The sequence below is a fragment of the Halichoerus grypus genome, chromosome 8 (genome assembly GCF_964656455.1).
Source record: "Halichoerus grypus chromosome 8, mHalGry1.hap1.1, whole genome shotgun sequence".
NCBI classification, from domain to species: domain Eukaryota; kingdom Metazoa; phylum Chordata; class Mammalia; order Carnivora; family Phocidae; genus Halichoerus; species Halichoerus grypus.
In genome coordinates this window covers 4,346,923-4,365,031 of record NC_135719.1, presented here as the reverse complement: position 1 = coordinate 4,365,031, position 18,109 = coordinate 4,346,923, and the positions used below count along the sequence as shown (strand labels likewise).

Here is an 18,109-nt window from a genome sequence, read left to right as displayed (position 1 = left end):
AAATACTTAATGAGTGCTATTATGAGCAAGGTTTCCTGAGAGAACTGTAAGAGGGAGAAAGAAAAACACAGAACCACAAGATATTGCCCCAAGAACCTTCTAATCTAATGAGACATGTATAGGAATTCGCATGGTGTGGCAGCAGCAGGAGTTTTAGAACCAGAAATCCCTGATTCAAATTTTGGAGGTAGATCTATGTAACAGGATATTATCTGGAAATTTTTAAAAAATGAAGCACTTGGGGCGCGTGGGTGGCTCTGTTGGTTGAGTGTCTGACTCTGGGTTTTGGTTCAGGTCATGATCTCAGGGTCCTGGGATCGAGTCCCACGTCAGGCTCCCCACTCAGCAGAGAGCCTGCTTCTCACTCTCCCTCTGCCCTTCGCCCTGCTCTCTCTCTCTCAAATCGATAAATCTTTTTTTTTTTTAATGAAGCACTGATATGTGCCTCAAGCGGATAAACCTCACGTACTCGATGCTAAGTGAAAGAAGCCAGTCACAAAAGACCACCTATTATGAGCCCATTTACAGGAAATGCCCAAACCAGGCAAATCTCATCTAATTTAGAGGAGTTGCCTTCATCTGGGGTGGAGAGAGGAGGAGGTGTGGAGATGGTGGCTAAGGGGTACAAGGTTCCTTTCTGAGATAATGAAAATATTCTAAAATTAGATTATGGTGATGATCGCAAAACTGTAACCACACTAAAAATCACTGAATTTTATAGTAATGTGAATTATAGCTCTATACAGTTGTTTAGAAAGTTTGTTTCTGCCCTTTATTGTCAGTTACTTAACCTCTTTGCCTCAGTTTCCCCATTTGTGAAATGGGAAGAGTACCTACCACCCTTTTGACGAGATGTAATAAAGCACTTAACATGGTGCCTGGCATATGGCAGCCGCTCTTTCTACACCAGAAGGCACCATTACAGCAGAAGACATGGTGAGCACCAAGAGCGGTACACCACCCCCCAAAGGAACTGTTCCAGTGTACAACTCAACATAGTCATTAAAAGTACAGACAACTCGTCTAAGACTCTGAACTTGCACTGCCAGATATACGATCACGACCTGAGGCCCCCCCCCCCCAATCAGAGTGATTCTCTTGGTATTCTCTAGCTCAGTAGACAACACCACCATCCACCAGGTGTCCAGACAGAAATGTGGTACCATTCTTCACTCTCCCTCACTCAGCACATCCCATCCGATGCCTGGCACAGTAAGCAAGGACATAGTGGCTGACAGAGTCATTTCCTTTTTTTTTTTTTTAAAGATTTTATTTATTTATTTGACATGAGAGAGAGAGAGAGAGAGAAAGCACAAGCAGGTGGAGCGGCAGGCAGAGGGAGAGGGAGAAACAGGCTCCAGGAGAAGCAGGCTCCCTGAGGAGCAGGGAGCCGGATGCTGGGACTCGATCCCAGGACCCTGGGATCATGACCTGAGCCGAAGGCAGTCGCTTAACCAACTGAGCCACCCAGGCGCCCCGACAGAGTCATTTCTAAGGGGAGTCTGACTCATCAGCTCTACAATTCCCAATTACCTTGAGGAAAAGAAACAAAAATCACACCAAGTAAGGAAACTAGCACCTAGGATCTTACAGCTGGTCACCTCAAAACAACTTTAAAAAGCTGCGTGTTTATGTTTAGCCTATTAAAAATCAGGTAAGCATGAGAATGACCAGAAGCACTTGCAGTTTTATCAATTCTGCAGGATGGCCTTAAAGGAACAACCTGAGTCCCATATCATTCTCAAGCTCTTGAAAAGACTGGTATCCTTTGCAAGCTGTGAGGAGGACCAGAATACACAGTCCTGCAAGGTCGTTTTCCCAAGCCCTCCAGAGAGCCACCATTGAGAGCAGTTAAACCCACACACACAAGGCCCTTTTCACAACTGTAGATTTCTAAGATGATTCTCAACCTCACTAAGGCAACATCACAAAGGCTAAGATGCAAGCATTTACAATCAAACTGCAGATCTTAAGGCTGCAAGCTCCCTCACTCGTTCGCTGCCCCATCAACATTAACCAACTGCCTGCTGTGTACAGTGAGCCCCAAAGGGTAGGCAGATTAGACAGACTCAGCCAAAAGAGATTTCTGAAGTCCAGAAAGGGAACTAAGATCTGATCATGCTGTAAACAGCCACCACACAAGCTACAATTTGCTGTGATCATACACTGTCCTCTCAGCCAAGGGGGCTCAGAGGAAGACAACGTACCTGAAAGTAAAGGTAGGAAGAAAGTCTGAAGCACAAAGAGAACAGAGGGGCATTATCCAAAGTGGTCCAATGTGCAGGGCACAGGGTATACAAGAGAGCAAACTGGAAAGAAGGCTTCGTGCTAGGTTAAGGAGTTAGAATTATCTCCTACATCAGAGGTTTCCAAATTTTAAAAGGCCCCTCTTAATACACAAATACTAATTTGATTTTTATTTACTAGTACAGATGTGCTATAGATCTATGGATTCCCAGATCCTGGCAAGGAGTAAATACTGTATGTGAGTCTCAGGAGACCATGAAAGAGCACAGGAAGAACCACCGAGGGAAGTGTCACAGACATCCGGGGAAGACACAGGCCCAGAGGCCCTCTGGGAGAAACCTGCTTCCCCAGGAGAAGGGCAAGGTCTAAGAATCTTACCATCTCAAGCAGCCTGAAAAAAACCCAATTTAGAAATACACCTGGCCAATGCTATCCCACTGCAAATCCCACTAGGAACATATACCATAACTTGGAACCTCAAGGCAAATGAGATCTAGAATGCCTCCCTCCCTCTCTCCCTTCCTCTCAGGTATACCAAACCAGTTATCTAGAAGACTTTGGGTAATTAGAACAAAAGGAAATGGAGTGTTTGATTAATATCCCAAACTGCTTAATCACATCACTAAGTCCCAATTGTTTGCCTTGAATAACCAATTTGGAAGGCAGGGGAGAAAAAGATCAAAGCTAGCAATGCCCGAGGGGAAACAGATCTACCACTTTGCTTATGTGCACAATAGGGATAAAAGTAATACTATGGCCTCATATGACTTTTTGTGAATTAATACACATAACGTGCTTGGCACAGTACCTGGCCCATAATCACACGCTGAGCAGATGAATGCTGGCTATGGGTAGGATCATTACTATTGCAGCAAGGGGTCAGAGGTTACCACAAGGATCCCTGAAGAAAAGACTATTTGCTCATTAAAGGAGAAAAAGTACTGAGGACACAAGCCAACTATTCTTTTGAAGACCCCAGGCCCTTCCATGCTCAATTTTCCTAATCCTTTCATTTAGAAAGCTTAATTAAAAGGACTAAAGATAGGATACAAATTGAACTGCCTAAAACGTGTACCTAACAACACAATTTAGTGATCCTTCAAACTCTCCAGCTAAATGAATTCAGTTTCTCATTTTCAAAACACAGACCTTTTATCCACACCCATTACTCTATATTCTATCTTAACTGATCAATGTATAGGTCTGAGTTCGTATGTTTCACCATAAAGAAAAAGTCCCCACCCCCTTGGTTATACCACTGTTGTCTGATAATTTTCATGGTTATTTTTGGCATATTTTGCCTTAAAGTGAGATCATTTGCAGGTTTTTATTTAAATCTTTATTTGGTCTTTCACAATGGGCAGGAAAGGAGGCTTTAAGAGGATCAGAGACTTGGAATGCAAATCGTAATACTATTGAGAACCATGGATCAAAAGAGCAAATTACTTGGCAATGCTAGAAAAGAGAAACAGTAATTCTAACTGTCACTGGCTAAGAATGGTGTCGAGATAAAACTAGTTGTACCGGGGCGCCGGGGTGGCTCAGTCGTTTAGCGTCTGCCTTCGGCTCAGGTCATGATCCCAGGGTCCTGGGATTGAGCCCTGCATCGAGCCCCGCATTGGGCTCCTTGCTCGGCGGGAGGCCTGCTTCTCCCTCTCTCACTCCCCCTGCTTGTGTTCCCTCTCTCTCTGTCAAATAAATAAATAAAATCTTAAAAAAAAAAACAAAAAACTAGTTATACCTCCTTCTTGTCAGAAAGAACAGTTCATGAGGAATCTCTGCTAATACAGCTATTTTATAGCAGGTCTCAATGTTCTCCTCTTCAACAGGTAAAAGCTGACATTCCCATCATGACACACTGGTCTCCTACAGCAATAATTCTCAGCTGGGAGGGGGAGGGAGACAACAGTCAGAAAAAAGCGTTCCCCTTTTCCACAAGGGAAGAATCTTTCCCAAAACTGAATCACTGTTTCACAAAGCAGAATGAGCACAGGCCTTGGAGTATAAATACTAACTCTACCGTTTAAGCATCTTCTATGAGCCTTGGTTGCCTCGGGTATAAAATGGAGTACCATCCACTTTGCAGACTTTGTAGTAATGAGAAATCTATAAAGTGCATGGATAGGCTCATCCCAGTCAAGTTCACCAAGAAGCTCACTCACTTGTTTAGCACTTCTAACTGGAGGTTTTTCTGCATTTGTGATTTGAAACGATCACTCTTAACTCTTTTAAAAATCTGAAACCATACCACCTAGCTATGTTTTCTACTTAAAGACTAAGATCCCCAAATTTTATACTTATTTGTATGCTAGAATTGCCTAACTTGGAAACTCTGGCAAGGCCTTTGGAGACCATACAATCCAGCAACAACATGGTGATGGGATGGCCATTCTTTAGGTCAAAATCCTGGTCTGGGAATATTTAATGGTCATAAATGAATGCCAACTCTACAATCTCTAGGTTGACTATAATTCAGTTTGCCATTAATCAAAAACACAATACCTAGATCACAGGCCCCTTCAAGACTATTCCTGCTAATCATTTACTATGGCTTCATGAAAAGCCAGTTGAGAGATTTATGGAAGACTGTCTGAAGGACACACAGTTTATTCTTCCAGATGGGAGTTTTAACCTGGGGTACATAGACTGGAATCTACTAAGCCTCCAGCAAAACAGTGTTCACACTAAAAAATTTTCTTAGAATAAGATTTTCTAATTAGAGGTTTTTTAGATGAAAGCATTAATCTTGAACATTTAGATTTTGTTTTTTAGTTAAGACACACCAACAGAGGGGCATCTGACTAGCTCAGTCAGGAGAGCACTTGACTCTTGATCTTGGGGTTGTGAGTTCAAGCCCCACCCTGGGTGTAAAGATTACGCAAAAAAAAAAAAAGAAAGAAAGAAAGAAAGACAAGACACATCAACAGAAAGCAATACTTAGATGCCCCCAAAGAACTGGTTTCGGAGGTGTACTTTGGCAATTTGCCTTTATTTTTATAGTAAGTAATAAAGCTGAACAAAACGTCTATAGCATTTATACTCATGATTTTGAAAATACTACTTAACTACAACTTTGAACAGCCCTTCTATGAACACCCACTTAGAAAAATGTCATTCAGACCAAAGACTAGGAAATGCTACAGTTTCACCTGAGGAACTGGTAGGTTTTCTTTATGGAAGAATGTAAATCATCTAGCCAAATACCCGTGTGTCACCTGGTCATTCAAAGTCAGTTTGTGGTTGGAACTTTACTGACTCTACAATTGTTAAGAAATGCTTCTCTATTGGGCGCCTGGGGGGCTCAGTTGGTTAAGCGACTGCCTTCGGCTCAGGTCATGATCCTGGAGTCCCTGGATCGAGTCCCGCATCGGGCTCCCTGCTCAGCAGAGAGCCTGCTTCTCCCTCTGACCCTCCCCCCTCTCATGTGCTCTCTCTCTCATTCTCTCTCTCTCAAATAAATAAATAAATAAATCTTTAAAAAAAAAAAAAAGAAATGCTTCTCTATTTAATTTTCTCCTTGACCCTTGACCATTCTGAACTGAACTTCCACCTCAAGTCTTCTGTGCAACACTGTAAGAACTTAAAATTTATTAGGTTGGTCCATACAAAACTGTCAACATTCTACATGTTGCAACCAACAAAACAGCAATTTCACACAGTTCAATCTAATATTTCATAACTACTAAAAACCTGTTTGGTTAGATGTTGAGATTACAGATAGATAAAACATAATCTTTGACCTAAGGAGAATTACTCAAGCAGGAGAAGTAAATCTAGTTAGGTAAGTGGAGATCAAGTAAGTACAAAATGCTACATATACAAGAGAGGAGTAAATTAAAGTATCTGGAATGGCTTGACAACTCAGACTTTTAAGCTAGAGAATGAAAAGTCAGAATTTCTCTAAGTGTGGGAAAGGACAGACAAGCAGAGAACATGCACAGAGTGGATACAGAACACAGTAAACTCAAAAAAAGGAAGTGGCAGAACAGGGCTGGACAGGGAGGGTCACCAGGAATAAAGGAGAAATGGCTGCAGGTCCTTACTTGCAGAAAGACAAAGTGAATCCATCACCAGATACAAGACTCAAGATGCCACCCCTTCTTTCTCTTCCTTCATGATCTGACCTTCCTCTTTCCTCTCCACTGGTTCCTTCCCATCAGTCTGTAAGTATGCCCAAGGCGCTCTCACCCTAAAAACCTAAACACACCTTCCTTGACTTAAAACTCCTCCCAAGCCACTGCCTTCTTTCTCTTGCTCTACTATCAACCTTCTAGAAAATATGCTATACTTACTTCTTAACCTCCTGTTGTCCTCTCAACCCATGATATCCTGCTAGCATGACCCCCTCCCCATACACACACACACACACAAACCCACTACAGAACTGCTGCTAAATTAATGACTTCACAATTGCCAAACCCAAACAATATTTCAGGTTTATCTTACTTGGTATCTTTGGGGATCTGATCCTTAACTATTCTCCACTCACTGAATTCAGGAACCCCCTTCTCACGGATCTCTCTTTACTTTTCTGGTTAGTTTTCAGTTTCTACAGGGTACATCCAATGCAATACAGACACACACACACTCTCTCTCTCTCTGGAAAAGGAAATACTACAATTTCCAAGACAGGCTTATGAGAACATTAAGGGAATATTTAATACCTTGACTGCTCAAGAATATCCAGAACACCTGGTCACTGCAGCCGTAGCTCTCGTCACACTTACCTGTCAAACTGTTAGCTGTATGCGCTGTTAGCGCTGCGTCTGATAAATGGTAAGGTCCCCCAAGGTCTCTAAGCAGCACTCAGCGAACTACCTGCAGCATTTGCAGGGACCCAACACAGACACCACAGGAGAGGCAAACCCATATCACACCGCTTTCATGGGTATGTTTTACCACCTCGATCACAACCTCCACCAACGGCAGTGACTCCTTTCTTCAATGCTAAGATCAAAATCCATATTCAGTCACCAAGTCTATCCCTTCTGTCAAAGCTCTAAGCCACTCACAGTCATTTCAGGATCTGGGGTTTTAAACCCCTTGGACCAGAGACAATTCACATGAACAATAAACAAAGAACTCATAAACAACATAACCTGGTGATCGCAGACCCAAAGGTTATAATTACATTTACTGACTGTATTTGCATCATATGCTAGGAGCCATTCTGGAGACAGAGGATAAGTAAGACAATCCCTGCACCCCAGGAGTGAGTCTAATGGGAACACAAGCACATAAACAAGCATATGCTGTACTATAAGCCCAACAATAAACAGAAATAACAAGAGTAGTAGGAAGGTGAGAAGATTAAAAGGTTTTACCAAACAGTCATAGTAGGAGTGGGGAGGGCATTCTAGGCAAAAAGAACAACATGTACAAAAGGCAAGGAGGTATGAAACAGGGATGCTTTTAGGCAACTAGAGGTACACTACTGCTAGGATTTTAAGCACAAGGGACACTATCCTATGACGCAGCATTGCTCCTGCATGCAAGAGAAAAGACGGGACTATAAAAAGGCACGTACAAGAACAGTCACAGCAGATTTGGTTATACTCAAACTCTGAAGAGAAACAAAAACCATGCCCATTGTGTTAGTGGTCCCCAAGACCACCCCCAGGTTTGATGATTCACTAGGAGGAATCACAGGACTCAGCATATAGTTGTACTGAGCGCATTCGGCTAACATTTATCACAGCCAGAAGATACAGAGGAAAACCAGCAAAGGGAAAAGGTATATGGGACAAAGTGTGGGGGAAACCAGGTACAAACTTCCAAGGGTCCTCTTCCAAGGGAGTCACACAAGATTAAGCTTTACTGCTTAGCTCCCCCAGCAATAAGCTGGGGCTACACACAGGAATTGTTACCAACCAGGGAAGCTTGCTAGAGACTTGGCACCCGGGGTTTTTATGGAGGGGTGGTCACACAGGTAGCCTCTGCCTGGAATATGCCCAAATTCCAAACTCCAGGAGGAGAGCAGGTGTTCAGCATCAATCACACTGTTTGCACAGTTTAGGTGTAAGTCACTCTATTGGTTCTGGGAATGGTGGGACTACAGCAATAAACTTGGACTTCACTGCAACTTGTAGAAATCTCAGATACTAAATTAAGTTGGGGGGAAACGTCAGACTCAGAAGAGTACACGCTACAGGATTTCATTTTAGGTTCAAAAATAGGCAAAACCAATTGAGGACAACAGAAGTCAGAGTAGGAGTTAATCCTGGGGGGGGAGGGGGGTAGCGGGGGGGGGGCAGAGATACTGAGTGAGAAAGGGCACAAGGGAACCTTAGTGAGTACTGGAAATGTTCTGTATCTTCACCAGTGTGGTAGTTACTTAGGTGTATAAAAATAATATAAATATGTAAAAATTGACCACATTATACACTTAAAATTAGTGTCTTTTACTATATGGATGTTCTCTCTCAATTTTATTTTTATCGTTTTTTTTTTAAAGATTTTATTTATTTGAGAAAGAGACAGAGAGTGCGCGAGTGCAGGAGCAGGGTGGGGGCAGACACAGAGGCAGAAGCAGACTCCCGCTGAGTGGGGAGCCCAATGCGGGACTCAATCCCAGGACCCTGGGATCCTGACCCGAGCCAAAGGCAGATGCTCAACCGATTGGAGCCACCCAGGCGCCCCCCTTTCTCAATTTTAAAAAAGTTTAAAGAGGAGACCAGTAGGGATTAAACTCGGCCACTAAACTGAAGCCAGATCCTGATGGGCTTCGTGTGCTACCACTAAGGGACCTGGCCTTTACTGTGTGGTGGTAGTTCTCCAGGGAGGGTTGTGGACCCACGAAGGTCTGCAAGACCCTTTCAGAGGTCCACAAAGCCAAAACTACTTCCATAATTCTAAGACACCAATTTCTTTTTTCACTATGCTGACGTTTGCAGTGATGGTACAAAAATAATGAGTGGGTAAAACTGGCACCTTAGCAGGAAGCAAGGCAACGCCAATCCACTACAGTAAGCAGCTACTGTACTCCTCAAGCTCTGCAATCCCAGAAACAGCCAGGACCTCTTACCGAGGTCCTTGAGAAAGCAGTAAAAACGTATTACATCTTGACCCTTGAGTACAGGCCTTCAATATTCTGTGAGACAAATGGGAAGTTAGCATGAAGCCCACTTGCAGCATACTGATGTATAATAGTTGTCTCAAGGAAAAGTGTTTATGTGACTGAGTTTCAGAAAGAATTAGCCTTTTTTTTTTTTTTTTGAAACATCTTTTTTACTTGAAAGAACTGACCTACTATGGTTATCAAACTGGGTATTTGGCAAACATTCTCCTGAAAACAAGGTAAGCTAGATGCTTCAAATAAACTACTAACAGTATTTGTTGCCATATATTAAAATTTGAGCTTCGAAGGAAAAAACAGAACTCTGGGAAACCTCCATCTGCCCCCTTCATCAATACTTTAATAAGACTTTTCTGATGAGACTGGTGGTGTTATTAACTAGCATGTCAGCATAGTGTGCATATGTGTATATATAATACATTCACTATGCAATATTGCACAACAGTGAACCAGTATTTGTCAAATGACTGAAGTACAGTGTTACAAAATCAGGCATGGGTGAATGATCTATCCAAAGTACAAGAGGGATCAATGTGTTTTAATGTAACAGTAAGAACAGTACACCCATATGGCTTCAGATTCCATGTTGCAACTGACCTTTAAGAAGTTAACACTTGTCAAGTTTTGGTGTAGTATCAAAGAGGGAGAGCCACAATTAAATGAAAAGGCTATTCAAATATTCCTCCTCTTTCCAACTACATATCCATGCGAGGCCATATTTTCTTCATATATTTCAACAGAAACAACATGTGGCAACAGATTAAATATAGGAACAGACGGAAAATATATTGTGAAGAGGTTTCAAAAGAAAAGCTACTACCTTCTAATAAATCCGATACTAAAGAGATTTGCAAAAATGTAAAAGAATGCTCACCCTTCTCATTTTCCTTTGTTTTCAAAAATCTAATTGTGTTAATATGTAATGGATTTGTAACTTTAAATGATTAATTTATTTTTCCAGTTTTAATTTCTAATGAGCAAATATCGATAGATACGATCCACATACACTAAAGCTCTTGAGGTCCTCAGTAACGGAGTCCTGAGATGAAAATGTCTGAGAACCTCTGCCCTATGGAGTAGGTGATCAAACTGGCACTTTTCAAAGATCTTATAGGAACATCCAGGCAGAAATGCAAACATCCTGAAAGATTGAAGAAATGCTCCTAAGGGCACAGTGAACTTGGGAAAAAGAGTCTCAGAAATGCACGTGTGAGAAGGGAGAGGAGCTCTGATGTCAGATCTCAAGGATTTAAGAGATGAGCAAAGGGTGGGCCAGTCCATATGGGGAGGGAGCTACTCTGTACAAAAGCTTGATGAGAAAAAGCTAAGCAAAGCCAGTGAGGCTGGCTGCTTGAGGGGAGTGCTATACTAAGATAGGTCTAAACATGGGAGAGAGATGATCGTGTTTACAGACAGAGGTGAAAGGTGTGGCAGGAACAACGTACCACAAGGTCCTGAGGGTGTGAGAAAGATGGACTCCAACGCACAAAACTGCTCTCTGAATAGGGAGGAGGCCACTCCTGCAAAAGCCCAAAATAAAGAATGTAATTGGAGCCAAGTCCAATTGGAGAGGGAAAGAATAGGACCTAGATGACCAACTGTGCAGAACCCAGAGTAGCTTTTGGTCCACACAAGAATGTATGAGCCTGTGTCAGTCTCACATTGCAAAGAAGATAAACTTAGAGAAATAGAAAATCTTGCTCAAAAATCAACCAGTTAACAGAGCACAAGGACTCAAATCAGGATCCCAGACTCCAAATCTCCTCCTCTGCCTCTGCCTCAGGCAGCATGAGAAACAGCAGGAGAGGGGATAGAGCAGGACAGCGAACCACTCTGTGGCAACTCTGAAGCTGTATGGGAGGCTCTCACAAGGACAGGGAAATATGGTTTTCTGTTTCACCTGAAACGTTTGCAAGCCTTGGCATTGAGAGACCTCCCCAAACTCAGGTAGGGCAACATATGCAGGAAAAGCAGCATGATGGTGGAACAAACATAACCTCCTGACCAGCAGAGCTAAATTCAGCTTTGTGAAGTCCAAAATCCAAGGCAAGTTTGAGTTTCATCTTAAATTTCCTAGACTAACGGGCACCTGGGTGGCTCAGTCAGTTGAGCATCCGACTCTTGATCTCCGCTCAGGTCTTAATCTCACCATCATGAGTTTGAGACCCACGTTGGGCTCTGCGCTGGGCGTGAAGCCTACTTAAAAAACAAAAACAAAACCTCCTGGACTTAAGCAATACCCTCAGTAGTCATTTCTGGAGGCAAGGGGCACAGAGGGATGAGCTAGGGAGACACACCCAACCAAGGACCAAGGATCAGAAGGATAGGTCTGAGGAACAACAGGACCACTAGTAGGATAGAGCTCTGCACAGAGTAATAGGTGTGAACAGGCAAAAACAACTGAGGAAGAAGGTAGAAAGAGCAGACTGAAAAGACTCCTCCAAGGGAGACCTGACCTAGCAGTAGCAATGTAAGAAAGAAGCAATGAAAGGATGCAGGGGCCAAGGGAGACACACAAAACCATATCAAGGCTTTATAGTTACAGATATTGCGAAGAGGTTTCAAAAGAAAAGCTACAAGTATGCATTCACCTAGCGTCCTTCTGTACTGGGGCCTCCAGTGACTGAAAAAATAAAAAAAAACCGAAACACCCCAAACACAGTTCTCTCCCCCAAGAGAACACTATAGTTGGGGAAAAAAGACTAATTGGGTGGAGGGGATAGAATTAGATTAGCCTCAAGAGATGAGTAGAGGGAAGAAATTGGTTCTGTGTTTAAACCTGCTGGGTTTAATATGCCTCCGACAGACAGAACTCCTTCAGTAGGCCAATCAGAACCATGGGTTCTAAGAACAAGCAGGGCTAGAGCTCAACCTAAAACTTGGTCCCAGAAAGAGAGAGAGCTAGTGCAGCAGGAATACACAGGCCCTCTGTATAAGGGGACAGATGAGCCAACAGAATGAACCACAGGGAATGTGGCATTCTGGGGGAGGAGGCCTGTAAGTACCAGGACAAGAAAGACCTATCAGACAGAAGGAGGGGGGAGCTATAGAGTCTTTCGAGACAAGTGGAAATTTTAAGTAGAATGAGATAATCCGAGACCAATATAGCAAAGGATGAGGTACATGAATTCTACAAATACCTACAAAATACCTACAAATTCTACAAAATGAAGAGATCTGTGTTCCAGTTCTGGCTCTACCATCCACTCACTGTATTAACTTAAAACAGTCACTTCTCATGCTAAGCTTAGTTCTCTTGTCTGAGAAAATAAACATTAGAATCTGCGTTTGTTGTCAACTCTGAGTTGTGTCTGGGAGACAAAGAGGTCTCTGATAGCTTTCAAGCTTCATAACAATTCCAAAATTACAGCTTAAACAAACAAAAAGGAAAGTCTCAAGAGAAAGGACAGACTCAGGAGACCAATGGTGTCAGAGCCAGAAGCCAGAAACACAAAGCCAGAACCAGAGAACACAGGTGTTAAGTAGTAAGAGATTAAGTGTTCTGTCAAAAGACAAAAAAACCCAACCAGCCGTTCAAGGTAACTGCCTTCCTCCAACAGAGAGCTACTCCCACACCTTTATCCAAGGAGACTCTGGGCCATGATGCTGAACCATCAGGATGGTACATATATCTGCATATAATGCTGGCCAAGAATAAAGAAACCAGTAACACTATTATAGTTAAATTACTCCCAGAATCAACAGCTAGGTGCAACCGTGACCCATTTTTAAAACACAAATCAATCTTTAGACCTGTCCTCTGGGGAGTCTACAATTGTCATCACAAAATGCCTTCAAAAAAATCAAAACAAAAGAGTGTTAACTCACTGTAATCTAAAGGGTGCTCCAACCATACAGGAATACTAAAAACAAAGTGGAAATCAAAGGTTGTCCATGTCTAAGTGTTCTTCTGTACTACTGAACGCAAAGCTCAACCCCATTTAGTCAGGAATTTTCCCCCCACGCCTGTTATTTAAAAATACTCCCATTATACATTAAAGCAGCGAAATAATCCCTGACAGGAGACTTTTTAAATCCCAATAACAAAACAGTGAAAATTATGTTTACAATGCAAATTTATCACTGAAATTTGGATACTGACTTTTTATGGAAAGTCAGATAATTTTCCCATGAAAAATACAAAATATTACAAACTTGGTGTATCTTTTCATTCCATACTTTCAGCAGTTTACTGTAATTGAGATATGCCTTGTTTTGGAGGTCCTATCTTGAACATAAAAACTTTCAGCACTTGGAATCTGCTGTTACAGAAGGGGATGAGCTCTCATGAGCAGGTATAACCAAACCAGGCAGCAACAAAAGCAGGAAAGAAAACAATGAGCATTTCCAAAGCTGCAATGTGGGGGGCCAAGGAGGCGGGGTCGGCAGTACCCAGAAGACTTAATCAACACAGAAAGGGTGCAATCAACACTTCCTGGCTTTAAACCAAACAACAGATAGAAGCAAAAACTCTTTAACCTCCTCTCCTCCAACCTCTGGGTCCAACCCCTTCCTACTCCTCACCCTGTCCCCAGGCTTTCTGGCAAGCTCTACCCAGAGTCAGTACAGCTTAGATACTGCCTAGGAAAAGCAGATTTGCAGAACAGGATGGGATTAGCACAGCTCTTCCATAGGAAAGAAAATAATTTGTCATTTGATCCTAGGGTTCTTTTACTGACTCCACCACTACCTACTGAAGACAACAGCCTACACATTAATATCCAGGTTTGGGATGCCGTCCTGTCCCAAACTTCAAGCCAGAAGTACAAACCCACTAATTAATTTCCACTTTAAACAAACACATTACTTTAAGGAATGGTCATTTAGCCAAGGGACCTGAAACCACTGAATGAGAAAGTCTACTCAGATATTGCCTACCACGTAAACACTAAAATACCAGCAAGAGGCTGGTCACTTCACCCTTCCTCCCTACCCCAAATTCACAAATACTTAACTCATAACTGAGTGCTTGAACTAAAAACGTTTGCTAGAGAAGCAGCTGGAGACCCAAGTAACATTCTAAAGTTTGCATCTTTCCAAAAACTTCCCAGAGATTTATTTAAAAAAAAAAAAAATTATCTAGTTTGTATTTGAGTCTGCATTTTCACAGAAAAATCCCTTTGGCAAAGGCTCTGAATATGGTTCTTACTGCTTTATGCTTTAAATCTTTTGGAAATAAAATACAGAAATAAAGGTACATAACCCTTTACATCTGCAAGTGAGGCTCTGTAAACTGCTGTGAGTCTAAGTTTCTTTCAGCCAGAATGAAAACCCAGTCTCTCATTCCTGGCATAGGGCTATTTTAGGTCCTGGAAGCTTATTCCAGAAGATCTTAGCACATACTGCTAAAACCCTTATTAATTCTTCCTGGAAATCTAAGAGGCATGATTATGGGAACTTTAGCTAAGAGAGAAAAGGTGAGATTTAATAAGCCACATTCTACTTTGAGAGGTCTTAAAACAATTATGTAATTTCAAATTTGCCTAATCTCAGAAGAAGAAAGTTATTGAAATTTTAACCGTCCTGAAAAAGGAAAGGCTTCTGTGCAGAGTTGGGAGGGTCACCCCCCGCAGTGGGAGGAGCCTGATTTCTCCAGACCTCTGGCTCTCAGGATCAGCTCACTGCTCTGACACACATCGAGGAATGATAGACACAGCACATTCCTCCTGACATCAACACCGCTGCACTAACGCTCAGAAGACCCACACTGACTTCCACAACAACCAGAGATTCCCTCCAGTGCAGTTAAGGTTTACTGTGCCTATAAATGGGACCAGCCCATAAAGCATTGCATTTCCTAGACAATGTACATCACCAATAACTCCTTGACCCCTCTGACCTACCAGAACACACGCAATATCATACCTTGAGCTATGGCACCGGAAAGACCTAGGTTCACAATGGGTTTTATCCCTTAACAGCCTCGTAACTTGATTTCTGAGCCTGGTCTCATTTGCAAAATAGGGGGAAAATCTAAAAGGATGATTTGAAGACTGAGATCCCAAACTAGCCCTCAGCTTGACTCTCATCTTCAGAGACATGTTACCTTTGATCCTTAAACTGTTCATAATTTTTTAAGCGCTACATTTATAACCGAGACTGGTAGCTTAACTAGGAAAAAAGTCAAAGATCCATCAACTCTGGGCCCACATTTTGGTGTGGCAACAACCAGCTCCTTGCTGCTCCCTTTAGACACAAACTCTATAGCTCAGTAGGCACTACTCTTCTCTCCCTGCTTCCCTCATTTATGTCACCTCAGTTCCCTGCAGGGATCTGAGCACACAACCAGTTTTAAGGATTAAAAACAAAATAAATAGCTTGATGACTCACGAAAATACTTACTGAGACAGCTAGTATCACGAGCTTACTTGCTAACCAGCCTGGTGTGAAGCCTGGGCTCTTCCTGCTTTCACCATCTTCCTCTGCTTTCTGCCTCAAGATCACTGCCATGGGAGGTGTACCACGGCACAAGACCCACCCTGGATCAGGTGCCTCTGGCCCAACCCCAACTGCAAATGTTTCCGTGATCGTTGACCACCTGCACCAGCTCTGCTGTGCAGAGAAGCGCTGGGAGGGGGGAAGGCAAGCATTTTTATATGACCGTGACTGACTTACACACAGGGTGGCCAACTTCCAATGCCAGTCCTACAAACCGAACGTGCATGGCCAGGCCACTCAAGTTTCAATTCAATCGCTGTGACAAACGCCAAACTCTACAGCAACGTGCTCTGGGAACACAGGGCAGCTCAAAGCCAGCTCCACCAGGAACCACAGAAGACCAGGGGGGAGCCCCTTGGCATCACTATGCCGAGGGGCTCCCCGCAGGCCAGAGCTCCCCTGAGCTCCAGAAGCAGAACTTCTTCACTCCTCTCCCACCTACGACAAAACCCAACCAAGCAGGGAAACAATCACCAACCCGAGGTTTCCAGGGTTTTGTGCTGCCTGTTTGGATTTACTCTTACTTTTAAGCCAGCGAGCGTCCCCAGGATCAAACGGAGCCTGAGGGTGCAAACTCCCCTCACCAGCCGCACTTCCAGCTGGCACGCTCGGTCACCTGGGGGGGCGCAGATGCGAGGCAGGCGGCACACCTGGGCCTCCCCGAGAGCCCACTGGCCCACTCGCCCCTCGCCCCGACAATGACGCAGAGCAGCAGCTTACTCAGGTGCCAGAACAGGGAGCGAGGCTGCGGAGCGGTAGCCAGGGAGACCAGAGGCAGTTGCCAGAGAAATGCGGCGCTGAGCGCCGAGGCTGCGGGCCGGAAGGGGGTGCGCGTGGGGGAGGGGAGGGGCCCCCGGCTTCTCAGCGCTGTCGCGGAGGCTGCGGCGGGCACGTGCGGAGGGCCGAGGCCTGCAGGGTGCACCTGGCCAGCCGCCAGCGCCAGGTGTGCTCGGCCTCCCGCACGGCCCTGGGCAGCTCTGCGCCCCTCAGAGGCCTCTGGCCTGGCCCGGGGGACCCCCTGCCACGCGGCTCCAAAGTCAGGGCCAACTGAACGACAGACGGCACCCGCTCCAGGCAGCGACCCGAGTGACGCAGCCGAAGGTGAGTGACCTGCCCCTGGTCAGGGTCCCCACCGCCCCAGCGGGGCTCAGGACTGGCCCAGGCCTTTCTGGCCAGCTGCCCCCCAGCTGCAGCTCCGCCAAACCGGAGGCCGGAGCAGAGTCCGCAGCCCTTCCTCCCAAGTCGGTGCACCTGGCCAGGAGCTGCACTGACGAGACAATGACAAAGCCAGGGCCACATGCACGACTGTCCTCTCGCCAGGCGGCGGGGTCAGGAAAGCAAGGGCAGGTGCGGTCTCCCCTCCGTCCACGGCTGCACGTCCGCCCGCCACGGCCCGCAGGACCCACCTCAGAGCCGCGGCCTCAGGCCTCCCCCGCGCGAAGCCCCGGCGCACGTGCCGAGCACCCACCCGCGTGCGACCCTACCTAGCCGACCCCGCCCCCAGAACGCGGCTCCAGCACAGTCGAACGTGTGAAGCCACGTGACCTCCCGGGCCGGGCAAGCACGGCCCCCGCACGAGGGGCCTGATCCCTCCGCCTTAAAGGAGCCGCGCCCGCTGCCGTCGTGGCGCTCTCCAGGCAACTTAGCCCCGGCGCGGGGGTCTCCGCCGCCCGCAGCCCCGCCCCACCCGGGCCACCCACCCCCGCCGCCCACTGGATACGAACGAGACTCGCGGGGGGCGCTGCGAAGCGCGTGAGCTCCCTGCGCCGGCGGCTTCGGGTCTCACGTGCGACGGCTGCGGGAGAAGGAAGTATTCCCGGCGCCGAGGCGCCCCTCCGACCCGTGGGCTCCCGTCTGGACATACACTCGAGGCCACCGGAGTCCGCAGCGCAGCCTGGAGGCCCCACCGGCCGCCCCCGGAGGGCCGCGGCGCCTTTAAGCCCAAAGGCCCTGAGTCACGAGGAGGCTCCCTGCCCCCCTCGCCACACGCCCCTCCACGAGGCCCCACGCCCGCGGGCACGTGACCCGCGCCCCGCCCGGGACTCGCGCTCACGGGGAGGGGAGCGGGAAGGAGGGGACCGCCGAGCCGGCCGAGGCTGCGCGCGGACCGTTAGCTGCCGCGGCCGGGACCGCGCCCCGCCCAGCCCCGCCCCGGCGGGCGGCAGGCGGCGGGCGGCTCTTACCAGCGGGAACGCCATGGGGCCGGCGTGGCCCTGCGGGACGGGCGGGACGGCCGGCGGGCGGCGGGCCGGCGCGGGGAGGGACGCGCAGACACGTGGGCACTATTTTTGCAGCGAGCAGCGCAGAGTGCTGCGCCCCTGGCCGCTTATAAAGCCCCCGCGGAGCCGC

The 18,109-nt window shown here is 46.0% G+C and overlaps 1 protein-coding gene across 8 annotated transcripts in view; it reads right to left on the bottom strand.

The window, feature by feature from the left end:
* Positions 1-17,768, bottom strand: part of CPEB1 (cytoplasmic polyadenylation element binding protein 1) — a 93,851-nt gene extending 76,083 nt beyond the window's left edge. For 2 of the 8 annotated variants that reach the window (XM_078078832.1, XM_078078833.1), the window contains exon 1: positions 17,485-17,738. In XM_078078832.1, the coding sequence (XP_077934958.1) occupies positions 17,485-17,622 (138 nt within the window). In that variant the 5' untranslated portion in view covers positions 17,623-17,738. Of the gene's footprint in view, positions 1-15,664; positions 15,684-16,284; positions 16,302-17,166; positions 17,183-17,484 lie in introns of those variants that run through there. The other 6 variants (XM_036068732.2, XM_036068733.2, XM_078078837.1 and 3 more) reach the window with 5 other exon arrangements.
* Between the last annotated feature and the right edge of the window lie 341 nt (positions 17,769-18,109).